Here is a 17,481-nt window from a genome sequence, read left to right on the forward strand (position 1 = left end):
TTACAAAGCATAAATAATGAAAACGAAACGAAAATCAGAACAAGCTAACATCAACGTCATGTGTGAAAACTGTCAACGCATTGAAATATTTAGCCTCAATTTACTTCACAAAATCGGCACCAATATATTTTTCATGTTTCAAAAATTTCCTTCATACGCGAACTGTTGCACAACAAGCAAATTCATCATAGTCAGATCGACCCTTTTTCGTATAATGTCATGGCTGCTTTAAACAAAGAACCTCGTTTTAGAAGTATGGAATACGAGTCTTGGTAAAATGGGTAAGCAAAACCGGGCCGTGGCAAAATAAAAGCCGGGGCAGATCGGCAATCGTCAATTCCAAATACGCATTATTTTGCAGCAATATTTACAGCAAATACAAATATACTGGTCCATCAAATATCCTGAAATTTTAATGAGATTGGCAGATTAATAACTGCTTATCTTTTGTTTTGCCCAGGCCAAGTCTTGTCTACCCATTTTACCGGATGCCGAATCCGAGGCTATTAAACTGATTGAAACACGCCTTTCCTTTATTATTATTTTCGTAATAACTCAGATTTGAAACAGAATTAGACCTTAATTTTTGCAATTTATATTTTCCTTCCCATAAGGATAATTTATGCTAAACTACGTTGAATTGGAATCAGTAGTTCTTGAGAAGAAGATTTTTAAAAATGCACCCCCCCCCCCTTTTCTACAGTTTCAAGGTTTTCTCCGCTTTGAATACAGATCGGACTTTTATTTCTGCAATTTATATTCGCCCTCCCATCAGGATGCTTTGTGCCAAATTTGGTTGAAATTGGATAAGCGGTTTTAGAGAAGAAGTTCAAAATGTAAAAAGTTTACAGACGGACAGACAGACGGAGAGACGGACGGACGGACGGACGGACGGACAGACGGACGACGGACAAAAAGTGATCAGAATAGCTCACTTGAGCTTTCAGCTCAGGTGAGCTAAAAATGAATCGCAGTTAGAAATGTGCTTTTTCTCCCAAACAATTTGATGCCAAATATACAAGCATTGCGAATAAAAAATAATTGATTTTTAGAAAAAAAATGATGTCAACATTATATGTCACGGGAACGTAAAATGACGCAAGGACTTAACGAGGCCGAGTACAGAACGAGTACGCACGCTTTCGCGCAGCGTTTCATTTGTATTGTGACGTCATCTTTTTGCTTGGTTGACGCCATGGCGTGATAGTTTCAACTGCAGATATTCAGCGAAATTTGTTGAAAATGGCTCGATCGTTTAATGCGTAAAATTAATGTTATATTGTGGAATAAACATATCTGTCTCGAAGTATAAGCTATATTTGGGCTCGGGTCGAAAGCGTGAAGAGGGTTCAGCAGGCCTAACCCTCTGTCACGTTTTCTTAACCCGCCTAAATATAGCTTAATTCATATATTTCAAGACAGTAACCATGTATTTTATATCAATGACCCTTAATATGTGATGTTATATATTTTTTTATTACTTAAATATGTCTGAATGCTTTAATATTACTATATAGATCACCTTTTCCGCCTTTGTCAAATAAAAAATAGCCATTATCTGACAAATCTGGGAAGTTGGGCATACAAAAATCAACTTTGATAAGACCCCTGGAACAAACCAGGAGATAAAAGGGTTTTTTTTATTTGACCATTTGATGCCTTTTAGCAATAAATTTAATATGTAGAACAGAAAAAGAAATTCCTAGGGCAGAAGTTTAAAAAAATGTGCAAAATTGATACATTTCAAGCGAAATCCCATAGGGTCCTATGTTAAAGTTTAACAAACTTTGAGATGACCCCCTAAACAAACGGTGTGGTAAATGTCTTATTTTTTAATCTTAGAATAATAATTATTTCAGTAGAAATTCATGTAAAAAAATTCATTAAAAAATCTAGTGCAGAACTAATTAGACCCGGCCTCGTTAAACGTTACGGCATGCAGTATGTGTGCGGGGTTTTTTCCTTCATAAAAACAGTTCTAGAGAAAATCATAAATAACTACAAATTATTTTGTGAAGAAAGTACCAAAGTATAAAAATAATAATAATTAAATATAGGAATAATAACTTGAAGACAAAATTGATGATAAATATATGAACTTAACCGGTCGAATTAATTTATTTTTACGAAAAAATATAGGCGACATGGGTACATGTAAAATGACGCAATGACGTTAAACGTAATGTGACGATGAACATGTATTTTGATTAATTCAACGGGATCTTTGACTGCTACACTACGAATTAACATTAATGAAGAAAAAAGGAAACATAGAAGGGTAGAACAGACTCGGGAATGAAGGAGTTTTGTTTATCATTTTTGAATCAAGAGCTATTCTTTATAATATATGACTAATTTCAGAGGAAGTTCATTTAAGAATTTAGGAATAAGAATTGAAAGCTGTGAGCGAATCACATGCTTTTGAACATTGATATTTCTTACAAATATTTATTTATATAACAGTTTTGAAATATAAAATCTCTTACATGTGGAAAAACAATCAATTTAAAGGTCTTATTTTTTAATTTATATGTATGTGTTGGTTAATAAAATGTATCATTACGTTATGATAATGACGAGTGAAAATGACGTTTTGACGTTTTTTTACGTTACCGAAATTAACACCAACACCGTGCGCGACGTCATTGCGATTGTGCTTCAAGTGTAACATGATAACATAAGTAATTGTAGCATCAGTATGTAATTGAAGGATACATACATTAAATATTTGTCTTATAGTATGAAGAAATTACGGTAACAGTTGATTTTTTAATTTAAGTCTTAAATATCGAAGAATATACTGCAAAACTGATGTTGGGGGATTTTTAGAGCGCGTGTTGAAATAACGTGATACCCAAGTTTTAGCTTGTTATGAACAAAATAGGACGTTTGGGAATAAATTGGGTTAAAAGGCAATACTTACAATGGCTGAGCGTATACTGAACCAATGTATTATTATGGAACGCCATAGCTGCCTTAATGTCAATTTCATATGTTATGAATTGGTATATCTTTTATATGCAATAGTAATAACATAATATGCAGTTGAAACATCATTATATGCAGTGCTAACATCATTATATACTGTAATTTTTGGAATTTTCCTGATGTAGGGTTCTCCCTGCAACCCCCCCCCCCCCCACCCCCCGTTCTAGACCCCCATGCATTAAAATTGTAAAATGGTTACACTGAAAAATGTGACTGGTTTCATGGCATATCCGATCTTTAGAGTTTATCTCATAATATCAATCATTAAACCCATTTTATGTGAAAAATCGAATGTCTTTATTAGTAGAGTGTGCTTTTAATTAAAGAGTAAAAGAAATTACAAAAAATGAAGCAAGCCTTTTAAAAAGTCGAAAGACCTTTGTTTCAATGTACCAGGTAGGTGCTACTCCTCGCTGATCAATGCCTCCAACACAAAAGGAATAGACAGATTTTCATTTATAGACATAAATAAAAATCGTTTTCATTTTTCTTAAAAATTAATTTGATTTTTAAGAAATAATAAAGAAATTGGTTGGTCTTAACCTCTTTTTATGGTTGTTTCATCCACTGTATAAAATTTAAGCTCACCGGGCATATATTTTTGTATTTTAAATACTACAAAGAAGGTGTTGCAGTTCCTGTGCTATTTTCCATAAAGCTGTTGATGTTATAATTTTTATAAGACCATTTTATTTGCAGATCCAGAGAATTTCTTCGGGGGGGGGGGGGGGGGGTCCGATGAAAACTGAAGTTTGCCGAATGGGTGAGGAAATTTAAAGTGGGTCCGAGGCAAATTTTTGGTAAGTTTTTGGAAATTTAAGAAATTTGAATTTTCCTGGGTAGGGTCCTCCCCGCGACCCCCACCCCCGTTCTAGACCCCCATGCATTAAAAACAAACTGTAAAATGGTTACACTGAAAAATGTGACTGGTTTCATGGCATATCCGATTTTTGTTTCAAAGAGGCATATTTTTGAAAATTAAACTTCGAAAAAAAAAAACCTCCGAAGTTAAAAAAAGGTGTTTTAAATCTTCGCAAACTTCATCGTGTATAGTATAGCCGAGTGGTTACGCAGGAAGGCCGTATAATCACCGAGACTAATTAACTTCTTGGTATTTTTAAAATTAATTTTTGATCGCACGAAAAGGTAATACCCCCATTTCGATGGTTTTGAAAATAATGTCGGGATAAATAAGTTTCAAAACGCTTGTCATTGTAATATTTTACATTTGTGCTAATTTTTTTTCAACGTTACCGACTTTGTTCACATTATAAACATGAATTGTAAACATCTGCTGCTGAACGAGGGATGATAAAACAAAGTAACACATCAATTGATAAAGTTAATGTATTTTTTTTTGTAAAACGTGTCGTTTTCAAAAATATATGTACATATTGTTCGACATCGTTAAAAGCAAGCTGCGCAATAATGTATGAATCAGCGATGTACGGATAAGATTGCTCCAAGCGCCACGGTTTATATGGATGCTATTAAAATGATTTTAAATAACAATCAAGAGCAAAATAACTCAATTTAAGCGTTTTTGAAGAGACATAATTAGATTTATTAATTAAATAAGCTCCGAAGAATTACATGTATATTTAAAAGACGCTATCAAGTAGAAATCAAATTGTTCTATGTTAACATCAAGATACATAAAGTGATCTACCTAACTGTATGCGCGGATCTAAAAACAGAGGAGGTATTAAATTTCTACAAAGTACAATCATTTTTTGTTATTTTGCTTTTAAAAATAAACGCGTACTCCACTAAAAATTCATTCATTCGATTTATCACACATCGATGTATCAAGGACAAAGAAACTCTCTCTCTCTCTCTCTCTCTCTCTCTCTCTCTCTCTCTCTCTCTCTCTCTCTCTCTCTCTCTCTCCCGTGAATTCATACACTGTCGGCACCTTTTTCAAAATAAAACTGGACGTTTTCCCCATTAAAACTTTTCGGCGAGAACCAGTTTACAACCTCATCATAAAGAGTTACGAATGCATATAAAGAAGTTACCACTCCATATAATGAAATGATTACATCAAATAATGACTCAACAACAGCATATAATAAAATTGTTACATCATATAAAGGATTTACAACTCATGCAAAGCTTTCACCACGATACATAAAGGTTTTACCACCATACAAAGGTACTGTTCAAAATATTCCTACGTAGAAATTCGATCCCCCTTTGTGACCTTAGCCTCATCCATGGATCATGGTTTAAAGATATTTGAATTTACACTACCTGAGGATGCTTCCACACAAGTAACAGCTATTCTGGCCATTTGGTTTTTAAGAAGTTTTTAAAGATTTTCTTTTATATATGTTCGACTTTTCCCGTTTTGGACCAACCGTACCCCCAGAGATCATGATTTGAACAAACATTAATCTAAACTACCTAAGGATGCTTCCACACAAGTAACAGCTTTGCTGGCCATTTGGGTTTTGAGAAGAAAATTTGTTAAAGATACCAACAAATTTTTAATAATTCTTTTAAAATTATCTCCCTTTCAAATAAGGCCTGGTCCTTCATTTGACTGAGCTTGAATTCCCTTTACATGTACCTCAGTACGCTTTGTGCCAAGTTCTGTTTAAATCGTCCCTTCGCTTCTGGGGAAGAAGTCAAAAATGTAAAAAGTTTACAGACAAACGGACAGACATACGTCGGACAAAAAAGTGATCAGAAAAGCTCACTTGAGCTTTCAGATCAGGTGAACTAAAAAACAATAAATCAATAAAGCATATGTATGGATTATTCAAAGATGACTCAATTGATCCATGTTGTTTTTTGTGAGTATAAACTTTGTTATGGCCACACAAATTATGTCAAACATTGTACAGTTATAAATCGTTTGGTTTCATTTTCTTTTGCTTAAACCTTACAATGTTCAATTTTCATATGAATAGAAATTGAAAGTCTACATATGCACTTTTAATGAATATTCTTTTCAAAGAAGATAATGAATTTTAAGCAACGGACTAGAACAAATAAATATATATTGTGCTTTATAACTGCACGTTTTTTGCAAGTATCATCACTTAAGTTTCTCCATAGAACAGATGTTGACTAATGGATTCTCTAGAAAAGTCTCAAATGTACACGTAAGCAAACAAGGAGCTCTGGGTTTTAGTTTGTTAGTTTCTTTCATAGATATTGCCTTCTGTTTTAGGGGGCTGTTTTCTTTGTTTTAGTTAATTTTATTCAGGTGGGTCGAGGGGGGTTTAGTGATGCTGCTATTGTACTGTTCTATCTCTCAACCAAACCATTTGTGTTGGGATGATATGCTGAGGTGTGATGCTGTGTGATTTCAAACATTCGCACAGGGCATTGATTAACTTGGACATGAAATTCCTTCCTCTGTCTGAGAAAAGTACCCTAGATGCACCATATCGACAAAATATTTCTCTAAATAGTACACTTGCTGTTTCTTTTGCCGATTGTGTGCGAACAGAAAAAGCTTTTATCCATCTAGTAAAGGAATCGATGCAAACTAAGATGTATTCATATTGAGATTTCTTTGACTCATTCAAATGTCAAATGTTAAACAAATAACAGAAATTCTGCTGGACGCTGGACATGGCGTTGTTCATTTGGTAAATAGTTTTTTTTACAAAGTGTAAAAATGTGTAAATCGAGTAATCCCTGGCATGTCCACTTCATAGATGTTCTTTTGTATTGTGTGTAAATTGTTTACTCATCAGCCTTTGATATCCGGCCTGGTCCGACATAGGCTTAATCAATTATGTAATTTTATTGTATTTTCTACTTTTTGAGGTAAATTTGGGATAGCCCACGGCGGTGTACATCTGTGTTGAGCTTTGCCAATTAGATGGGCTAGCTTTGAAAGGTTCATTCCTAAAATGGTCAATTTTCGCACGTTTGATATTTCCGTAAATTGAATACTTAATTTTGATTGGTCAATAACCTGAAATCCAAAGACGTCGGGTCGTTGCTGGAAATCTGGCCTCCCTCGGTCACTTCCATGCGACGCTTCTTTGAATAAACTTGTATCAATTATTTGAAATTATTCCTTTTACTTTGGATTACAGCCACGACAGATAGGTCACGGATCTACGTCAGTAGAGCTGGAAAAGCAGAAATATTTACACCAAGCGAGTGCCATTTAAGAACAATTTTCCCCATTATCCGTTTAGTACACGTTGATCAAATAGGAGCGAAATCAAGACGTGTCAGAAGTTAAAAGTATCAATGGACCGGTCTAATCACCCCTTCCGAAAAAAATCAACTCTCCTCTCTCTCTCTCTCTCTCTCTCTCTCTCTCTCTCTCTCTCTCTCATGATTTATAAAAAAAAATTACTGACAGCAAATATCAGCGATTTACATGAACTTCATGAAGACTAATTCTATGCATCATTACACTGGGCAAAACAATCAAAATATAGGTGATCATTTCGATCGGTGTGTGGTTATCTGCACGTGCTGATCATGTTGTGTTATTATGCGCTTTAGCTCAGGCAGGTTACATGGCACAGAACATTGCAGATTTCACGTACTCCTCCACTAAATTTTTTTTTTTACAAATTACAGAACACGGTCAATTGTTTAATTGCATGCGTTAATAAAAGCGGTGTGTCGGTATAAAAGTATATCTTGATTTGTGTCAATGTTGAGTCAAAATTATTCACGTTTGTAATAATATTGCCCTCTATGAAATGCAAAGAAAAACAAACACCGTCTAAAACATGAATGCTAAATATAAATTTTTTAAAATCCGAATTAATTAAAAGCTATTCATTTACTTCGAGAGCACTTAAAGACCGTACTGGGGATGTCAGGGGTATGCACAGGGGTATACAGTGGCTTACATGGGATGAAAGGGGCGTACAGGGGGTGACAGGGGCTTACAGTGGCACACAGGGGATGTGTACAGGGGCACACAGGGGATGTACAAGGAATGAGAGGGAAAACACAGGGGTGACAGGGGAAGACATGGGATTTTCATACGGACAGGGGTTTTTAGAGCCAGCAGTGTGAGAAGAAGACTTTTGAAAACTTTTTAAAAGATTTGTACATTCCTATAAAAAAAAATCTAACCCCTTCCCATTGTGGCCCCACCCTACCCCCAGGTGACATGATTTTCACAACTTTAAATTAACACTAGCCAAGGATGCTTTCACGTAAGTGTCAGCTTTCCTGGCCAAATGATTTTTTAGAGGAAGATTTTTGAAAATTAATTATTAATTTCTAATAATAACGGATTTTTTTTCAATAATTTCTAATAATAACGGTACAGTGGATGGTACTTAGTACATAGGAAGATGCCAGGCGCATGTTGGAATTATTCCACGACCATTCATATCACCAAAAGACAGTTATTACACAATATGTCCAAAACCTCTCCCCTCTGTACATTGAAGAAAAAAACTAAAATGCGTTTTGTTTTAAGATAAATGCAAGCTGTTGCCGTCGAGTTTTTTTTTTTTTTTTGTATTACACTAATCTATACAATCTGCATATAAGGAGCTCTTTTAACCCGCTCCAGTCACAGCTGACTGGTATACAGACAAAATGGGTAAATAGCTTTTTCAATGTCCAGTTGTTCTAATTGTTTATTATGTTTTACATCTGTTTTGTTGTAAAGTATCTTATTATTAAGAATATGTATTAATCTCTTCTTAATTATGTCATAATTACAGTTACTATATATTCTTTAAATGTATTATTTGAGAAATAATGTCATGTACAATTGAAACTGGATTTGAACAAGTTTGTTCAGACTTAAGAATATTTTTTTAAAACCCGGTACAATTCAAATTTATATTATACCAAGAAATGTTTCAAATTTTGAAACCTCTGTATAATTATGTATAAATGATTTTTTTTAATTTAAAGATTGGGAGTATTATTTCTATTACTTTAATCCTCTACTGTCAATATTCTATTTCTTCTGTTTCACGTTTGTGTCAAGTTATATAGGTGTACACCACTGCTGTTTCGTTCAGAATGTTTTTGTTTTTTTGTTTTGTTTTTTTTTTTTTGGGGGGGGGGGGTTAATACGCTGTAGAATGAAGTTTGGTTTATATTCGAACATAAATTTGGGTCAAAAGGGATACCAGTGAATATTTGGCGAATCATTCGATGAAGGCAAATAAGTTATAATTATTTGTGTCTTACAACAATCTAATATATAGAGTAGCAAGAAAGTAGTTTCGGTTTGTAATTTTTAGATAAGAGATCCAACCAAAAGATTTGCATGGTTTTGTTCTTTAACTCTAAGTTAAACCATATTATTTATTGTAGGTTTTAAAACTTGATTAAAGTGCATAATAATGCATGAACAAGTTAAAACTTATTTTGATATTTAATTTATTTGTATAAGGAAAGGTAAATATTAATTGCTTATTATTTAAAGAGCAAACTACTAAAAAAAATTATAGACTATAATTAGTTATTTTCGTATGATGGTTCTCAGTTTTTAGCTTAAACTCGGTTTGAATGGTCTAATGAATTAAAATATTGCCCTACGAAACTTACAGAATATACTAGGGCTTTTGAGAAAAACGCCAAAGTTTTCTCTGGTGGCATGGATAAAGTCCAAATCATTGATTTCTATAATATGTGGGATGACTATGAAAAGGTATGTACATGCTTCGTTTTGAGATAGATATTTTCAAACTCATTTATAAATCAAAAAGTAACACGTATTTACTCTTGTTACACTGTTACAAAGCTTTTTGTCACATTAGAAAATTATCTTTCGTCAATATTTTTTCAGTCAAGCTTGAATATTTAATTTACATTTTAAAAACTTTAATTTAATTGAACTTTTAGAGGATAATGATTCTCAACGAATAATGTGATGACAGTGATATATTTAAAAGTTTGAATATCTACACGGAGAAGGAAAAGGTATCTATTTGCAACTATAACTAACAGCTCTTTGTTGTCGTGGTCATGTCGAGGATATTTTTTTTTTTACTTTCTTTTGTATTGAATAATCTGCGTAGACATATATGAAAAAATAACGATTAGTTCTCGATTGATCACATAAATATTATTGAAAACTCACAGCTCCATTTGAGGAAACATACATTTCAATTTCATATAATTCAAACAGAAAGACAATTCTCTCGTAGCAAACTAGCTGCATATGAAGAAATTGGTTTAGTCAATGATATAATCTGTTTGATTTAATTAATTAGAATTAGAAATATTGTATTGAATAAACCTTATTGTCATAAATATTTAAACTATCCAATCTTTTGTGATATCAACATATTTAGTACCGTTCAATGGTCTTTTGCTAATGCGTTATGAATATCACATTTAGATAGCAATTACTTATAATTGATGATGTCTTTATAATATTCTAATTGGCCTATATGTTTACTTAGAGGCTCCCTCAATGAATTCCTATGCACCTTTTGAAATCTCCTATATCATTGCTTGAAAACAGCTACCTTAACAATTGGGTCAAAAGCGTTAACAAACATTTAAGTTCTCTACACTACAAACCAATAATTTATCGTTTTTCATTTTCCCATTCAGTTAGTGTTTTTTCGTTACTAATCGAAATATGCATCATCTTTTTTTTAAACTTCTTTAACCTTGTATTTCGATAGCGTCCAATGCTTGCATAGATTTTGATAGGGTCTCAACATACAGATAACATCTGAACTACTTTTATTCAGTATTTTGGAAGTTGTGTATAAAGACCAAATATGATTATGTTATTATTTTAAAGATTCTCTGTGACGAGACTTTTTTCTCTCTAAATACTAAGCTTCGTGTAACACAATAGATCACGTGTCCAAAATAATGATTTGGCACAAAGAGAACTGTACGTAAAGCTGGCAAGATAGCAAGGGATATTTTAAATTGAAAATTAAAATTCATGGCGATAGGCAAACACGAATTGCATGAATATGAACCACCAACTTTTCTTCATTTTTTCCAAGCCGCTTTTTACCAAAAAAATATTCGCTACTTATAATTATTATATTTATATTCAGATAACCAGATACTAGCTGGGTATTTTAAAATAATGTTTTATTTCTTAAACACTCTTTAAAACCAAGAAATAACATTGCTTCATTTCAGTTTCTAGTATGTAGTCTATGTTACAATGGTAACAGTAGTCTGTAACCATTCGCTACGCAGTTGGATACCTAAGGTAATAAAACTTTTCTTTCCTTTTTATTACTAGGACCTACAGCATTACTACAATGGCCCTGCTTATGCCGCTGAGGCTATTGACCGGAGCTTTCCGAGCAACAAGGACAAGGTTCTGATCCTGGATGTGGCAGCTGGCACTGGATTAGTGGGAGAAGAGGTCAGTCATAATTAAATATTTACATATTCTCTGTTAATACCTGTATGCATTAATTTCATGTATATGCTACATGGAAATCAATGAACTTCGTGCTAAGATGAAACCGATCTTAACCACAATAATATATAAAGAACAATTATTTCGCATTGATAATCACACTGTGGTTACAATTTTGCTGGTAAAATAGCTAGATATAATTGTAATTTACGAACACTAAAAATCTTTTAATAAATTATAAATATTTTGGGATGTATTCACATTCTTTTTTATTACTTGCTTTTGGCAAACGATTCATATGTTAAAATATTGTTATTTATCTATCATTTAATCTTCAATATAAAATTTTTATTTAATCTATGAAAATTTAGTTGCTGAAACGAGGTTTTAAAGAATTACATGCTTTGGATCCAAGTGAGAGTATGCTCATAAAAGCAAAAAAGAAGAATGTTTACAAGAAGTTTTTGTGCGAGTTTGTAAACCCTGAGCCATCTCCAACAATTGAAAATGGTCAGTGGTTTAACTGAAAAAATATAAACCAGACATGACTTTTTATCTAATTAAATACATTTCATCTCGTTATCTGATCTGTTCTCTTTCAATTTTCAAAAATAACGAACTTTGAATAATAATGTTATAAAAATTAGATACTTACCATTGCGTGGTTTGTTCGGGAGGATTCGGAAGTGGACACATCCCTGCGGGTGCCCTGAAAGAAATGATACGAATAACTAAACCTGGTAATTCTTTGACTCAGTTTATTTTATTTACTTTATAATTTTTACGCAATCATACGGTTAATAAGTATACATTTTTAGTTAGTCTGATGTTTAATGAATATTTTGGCGTCATTGTTGGCACATGGCATCAAAATGTCCAAATTGACAAAAGACGTATGCTTACTTTACAAATTATTTCATATCTTGTAAGATCAACTTGTCATTATCAAGTACAAGTTATATTTCCTTCTCTCGGTACAACGTCTAAGGCATTTAGATTTGCATGATGTAAAAAGATACGGAGTCTGACCTTTACTATGATGGGGACCGTGGAATCTGAGGCTAACCTAGGTGATATGTCAAGAGTTTATTTGATTTGTATCTCCTTTTGTTTGCACTTTGTATGGTTGTTGAGGAATTGCGATATTTTTTTATCATACTTATCTTTCTTGGTTGTTGAGGCTGGATTAAGGTGACATAGCAAGAGTTTATTTCACACATCTTTTCATTTTTTGTTTTCAGGAGGTATGATTGTTGTAGTCATGCGAGAGGAATACCTTCACATCCCCGAATACAGCGACAGTCTGGAACCCCTCATGAAACAACTTCAGAACGAGGGACTCTGGATGTGCATAGAGAAGTCGGTCGTTCACAAGTACTTCTGCGACAAGCACGGCGTCATATTCCGGTACAGGGTACTCCATCGCCATTTATGAGAACCACGTGACATTGTTATCTAATAAATTACCGAATTCGTGGAAATGAGAGAAAACAAAACCAAAGTGCACGTTTGGGGTTTTAACGCATACATGAGCTCTGTGAACAAATGTACTAACCTTCATCTTTATAACTTCGATCTATAAACTAAGGATTGGGGTTTTTCATAATTCTTTTTATAGTTTCATCATTTTTGATGGAGTAATCATCAGAAAAAAATAACTACATATATAGGTTTTAGGAAAACGCCACATGTTATCAAGCTTTGGTTGGGTTTTAACCATATTGAGACTAGCATGGGAATGCGGTAACAGCCCATTACTTTGTCTTCATGAACATGCACCTTTTGCTCTAAATATTTTAAAGATGTAAAACTTGAATAAGGGTTATCAACAGCATTATCACAGATATTAAATTAATAGTTCAACTGTTAAGATTGGATTCATTTCCGTATAATATCGCTTCATATAGACATTTTGAATTATGTATACAGGGAATTATTCGCTCCTGTTTTATTTTTGGTTCTTTTCGCCCTCGTTGTCAGCGGGCGAATTTAAGACTGGGCGTTTTCATATGTCTCAAACTATTTTTCTTTATTTCCAACTTTGTTGGGGCAAATTCAACAATGGGTGAAACCGTTTACAAGTGAAAAAGGGAGAAAATAATTTGAAGCAAAAATAACCCTGTATACAGTAGTAAGATATTCCAAAAACTAAGATCAATTCTGACTGATTTTTTTTATTTATTTGTGTATTAATTTGCTTTCTGTGCATGGGATAAGCAGCATTCACGACCGTAGGTAGACTGCGAGCCCCGGTAGCTTTCACACGTCTTAAAATTTAGCCCCACCCTCATCTGAGATTCACAACCCGGTAAAATATTTTGCCTTTAAAGGGACTTGGACACGATTTTAAATCAAAATTTCATTTTCTTTTTAGCTCACCTGAGCTGAAAGCTCAAATGAGCTATTCTTATCACATTTTGTCTGTGGTCTGTCTGTCTGTCCGTCTGTCCGTCTGTAAACTTTTCACATTTTCAACATCTTCTCAAGAACCACTGGGCCAATTTCAACCAAACTTGGCACAAAGCATCCTTAGCCTAAGGAAATTCAAAGTTGTGAAAATCAAGGACCACGCCCTTTTGCAAAGGGAGATAATTAGGAATTTATGAAAATTTTCGAGAAATTTTCAAAAATCTTCTTCTCGTGACCAGGAAAGCTGTAACTTGTGTGAAAGCATCCTCAGGTAGTGTAGATACAAATTGTGAAAATCATGACGCCCGGGGGTAGAGTGGGAACACAATTGGGGGTCGAAGTTTTACATAGGAATATATAGAGTAAATCTTTAAAAATCTTCTTCTCACAAAAGCTTACACTTGTGTGGAAGCATCCTCAGGTAGTGTAGATTCAAAGTTGTGAAAATCATGACCGCCGGGGGTAGGGTGGGGCAACAATGGGGGGTCGAAGTTTAACATATGAATATATAGAGTAAATCTTTAAAAAATCTTCTTCTCAGAAACTAATCAGCCAGCAGAGCTGAATCTTGTGTGGAAGCATCCTCAGGTAGTGTAGATTCAAAGTTGTGAAAATTATGACTCCCGGGGGTAGGGTGGGGCCACAATGGGGGGTCGAAGTTTAACATATGAATATATAGAGTAAATCTTTAAAAATCTTCTTCTCAGAAACTAATCGACCAGGAAAGCTGACACTAAAGTGAAAGCATCCTCAGGTAGTGTAGATTCAAAGTTGTTAAAATCATGACCGCCAGGGATAGGTTGGGGCAACAATGGGGGGGGGGGGGGGGGGTCGAAGTTTAACATATAAATATATAGAGTAAATCTTTAAAAATCTTCTTCTCAGAAACTAATCGGCCAGGAAAGTTGACACTTGAGTGAAAGCATCCTCAGGTAGTGTAGATTCAAAGTTGTGAAAATCATGACCCCCGGGGGTAGGGTGGGGCAACAATGGGGGGTTGAAGTTTTACATAGGAATATATAGAGTAAATCTTTAAAAATCTTCTTCTCAGAAACTAATCAGCCGGCAAAGCTGAATCTTGTGTGGAAGCATCCTCAGGTAGTGTAGATTCAAAGTTGTGAAAATAATAACCCCTGGGGGTAGGGTGGGGCCACAATGGGGGGTCGAAGTTGAACATATGAATATATAGAGTAAATCTTTAAAAATCTTCTTCTCAGAAACTAATCAGCCAAGAAAACTGAAACTTGTGTGAAAGCATCCTCAGGTGGTGAAGATACAAAGTTGTGAAAATCATGACCACTGGGGGTAGGGTGGGGCCACAATGGGGGGTCGAAGTTTTACATAGGAATATACAGAGTAAATCTTTAAAAATCTTCTTCTCATGAACCATAAGACCAGGAAAGCTGAAACTTGTGTGAAAGCATCCTCAGGTGGTGAAGATACAAAGTTGTGAAAATCATGTCCGCCAGGGATAGGGTGGGGCCACAATGGGTGGTCGAAGTTTAACATATGAATATATAGAGTAAATCTTTAAAAATCTTCTTCTCAGAAACTAATTGGCCAGGAAAGCTGAATCTTGTGTGGAAGCATCCTCAGGTAGTGTAGATTCAAAGTTGTGAAAATCATGACCGACAGGGGTAGGGTTGGGCCACAATGGGGGGTCGAAGTTGAACATATGAATATATAAAGTAAATCTTTAAAAATCTTCTTCTCGGAAACTAATCAGCCAGGAAAACTGAAACTTGTTTGAAAGCATCCTCAGGTGGTGAAGATACAAAGTTGTGAAAAGCATGACCACTGGGGGTAGGGTGGGGCCACAATGGGGGGTCGAAGTTTTACATAGGAATATACAGAGTAAATCTTTAAAAATCTTCTTTTCATGAACCATAAAACCAGGAAAGCTGAAACTTGTGTGAAAGCATCCTCAGGTGGTGAAGATACAAAGTTGTGAAAATCATGACCGCCAGGGATAGGGTGGGGCCACAATAGGTGGTCGAAGTTTAACATATGAATATATAGAGTAAATCTTTAAAAATCGTCTTCTCAGAAACTAATCGGCCAGGAAAGCTGAATCTTGTGTGGAAGCATCCTCAGGTAGTGTAGATTCAAAGTTGTGAAAATCATGACCGCCAGGGGTAGGGTTGGGCCACAATGGGGGGTCGAAGTTGAACATATGAATATATAAAGTAAATCTTTTAAAATCTTCTTTTCAGAAACTAATCAGCCAGCAAAGCTGAATCTTGGGTGGAAGCATCCTCAGGTAATGTAAATTCAAAGTTGTGAAAATCATGACCCCCAGGGATAGGGTGGGGCCACAATGGGGGGTCGAAGTTTTACATAGGAATATGTAGAGTAAATCTTTAAAAATCTTTTTCTCAGAAACTAATCGGCCAGGAAAGCTGACACTAGAGTGAAAGCATCCTCAGGTAGTGTAGATTCAAAGTTGTGAAAATCATGACCGCCAAAGATAGGGGGGGGGGCAACAATGGGGGGGGGGTCGAAGTTTAACATATGAATATATAGAGTAAATCTTTAAAAATCTTCTTCTCAGAAACTAATCAGCCAGGAAAGCTGACACTTGAGTGAAAGCATCCTCAGGTGGTGAAGATACAAAGTTGTGGGAATCATGTCCGCCAGGGATAGGGTGGGGCCACAATGGGTGGTCGAAGTTTAACATATGAATATATAGAGTAAATCTTTAAAAATCTTCTTCTCAGAAACTAATCAGCCAGCAAAGCTGAATCTTGTGTGGAAGCATCCTTAGGTAATGTAAATTCAAAGTTGTGAAAATCATGACCCCCAGGGATAGGGTGGGGCCACAATGGGGGGTCGAAGTTTTACATAGGAATATATAGAGTAAATCTTTAAAAATCTTCTTCTCAGAAACTAATCGGCCAGGAAAGGTGACACTAGAGTGAAAGCATCCTCAGGTAGTGTAGATTCAAAGTTGTGAAAACCATGACCGCCAAAGATAGGGTGGGGCAACAATGGGGGGGGTCGAAGTTTAACATATGAATATATAGAGTAAATCTTTAAAAATCTTCTTCTCAGAAATTAATCGGCCAGGAAAGCTGACACTTGAGTGAAAGCATTCTCAGGTGGTGAAGATACAAACTTGTGAAAATCATGACCACTGGGGGAAGGGTGGGGCCACAATGGGGGGTCGAAGTTTTACATAGGAATATACAGAGTAAATCTTTAAAAATCTTCTTCTCATGAACCATAAGACCAGGAAAGCTGACACTTGTGTGAAAGCATCTTCAGGTGGTGAAGATACAAAGTTGTGAAAATCATGACCACCGGGGGTAGGGTGGGCCACAATGGGGGATCGAAGTTTAACATATGAATATATAGAGTAAATCTTTAAAAATCGTCTTCTCAGAAACAAATCGGTCAGGAAAGCTGAAACTTGTTTGAAAGCATCCTCAGGTGGTGAAGATACAAAGTTGTGAAAGTCATGACCACTGGGGGTAGGGTTGGGCCACAATGGGGGGTCGAAGTTTTACATAGGAATATACAGAGTAAATCTTTAAAAATCTTCTTCTCATGAACCATAAGACCAGGAAAGCTGAAACTTGTGTGAAAGCATCCTCAGGTGGTGAAGATACACAGTTGTGAAAATCATGACCACCAGGGATAGGGTGGGGCCACAATGGGTGGTCGAAGTTTTACATAGGAATATACAGAGTAAATCTTTAAAAATCTTCTTCTCATGAACCATAAGACCAGGAAAGCTGACACTTGTGTGAAAGCATCTTCAGGTGGTGAAGATACAAAGTTGTGAA

The 17,481-nt window shown here is 35.1% G+C and overlaps 1 protein-coding gene across 2 annotated transcripts; it reads left to right on the plus strand.

The window, feature by feature from the left end:
- Window positions 1-8,451: 8,451 nt before the first annotated feature.
- On the plus strand, window positions 8,452-13,820 carry LOC128181814 (methyltransferase-like protein 27). 2 transcript variants are annotated; one of them, XM_052850354.1, is made up of 6 exons: window positions 8,452-8,530; window positions 9,495-9,595; window positions 11,165-11,290; window positions 11,659-11,797; window positions 11,935-12,027; window positions 12,529-13,130. In XM_052850354.1, exons 1-6 carry the CDS (start codon window positions 8,527-8,529, stop codon window positions 12,720-12,722), a joined length of 657 nt encoding a protein of 218 aa, XP_052706314.1. In that variant the 5' UTR covers window positions 8,452-8,526; the 3' UTR covers window positions 12,723-13,130. The 2 variants fall into 2 exon arrangements, with proteins under 2 accessions (XP_052706314.1, XP_052706315.1); XM_052850355.1 differs by lacking the exon at window positions 11,935-12,027 and having other exon boundaries at window positions 12,529-13,820.
- Window positions 13,821-17,481: the final 3,661 nt, after the last annotated feature.

This window comes from Crassostrea angulata, chromosome 4, assembly GCF_025612915.1.
Source record: "Crassostrea angulata isolate pt1a10 chromosome 4, ASM2561291v2, whole genome shotgun sequence".
Classification (NCBI taxonomy): Eukaryota; Metazoa; Mollusca; class Bivalvia; order Ostreida; family Ostreidae; genus Magallana; species Magallana angulata.

What these genes read in the sequence shown, in the direction of transcription:
- LOC128181814 (XM_052850354.1), top strand. An exon ending in TGTGGGATGACTATGAAAAG is followed by an intron (nt 9,596 to 11,164) that starts GTATGTACATGC and finishes TTTTATTACTAG; the next exon opens with GACCTACAGCATTACTACAA. An exon ending in ATCTCCAACAATTGAAAATG is followed by an intron (nt 11,798 to 11,934) that starts GTCAGTGGTTTA and finishes TATAAAAATTAG; the next exon opens with ATACTTACCATTGCGTGGTT.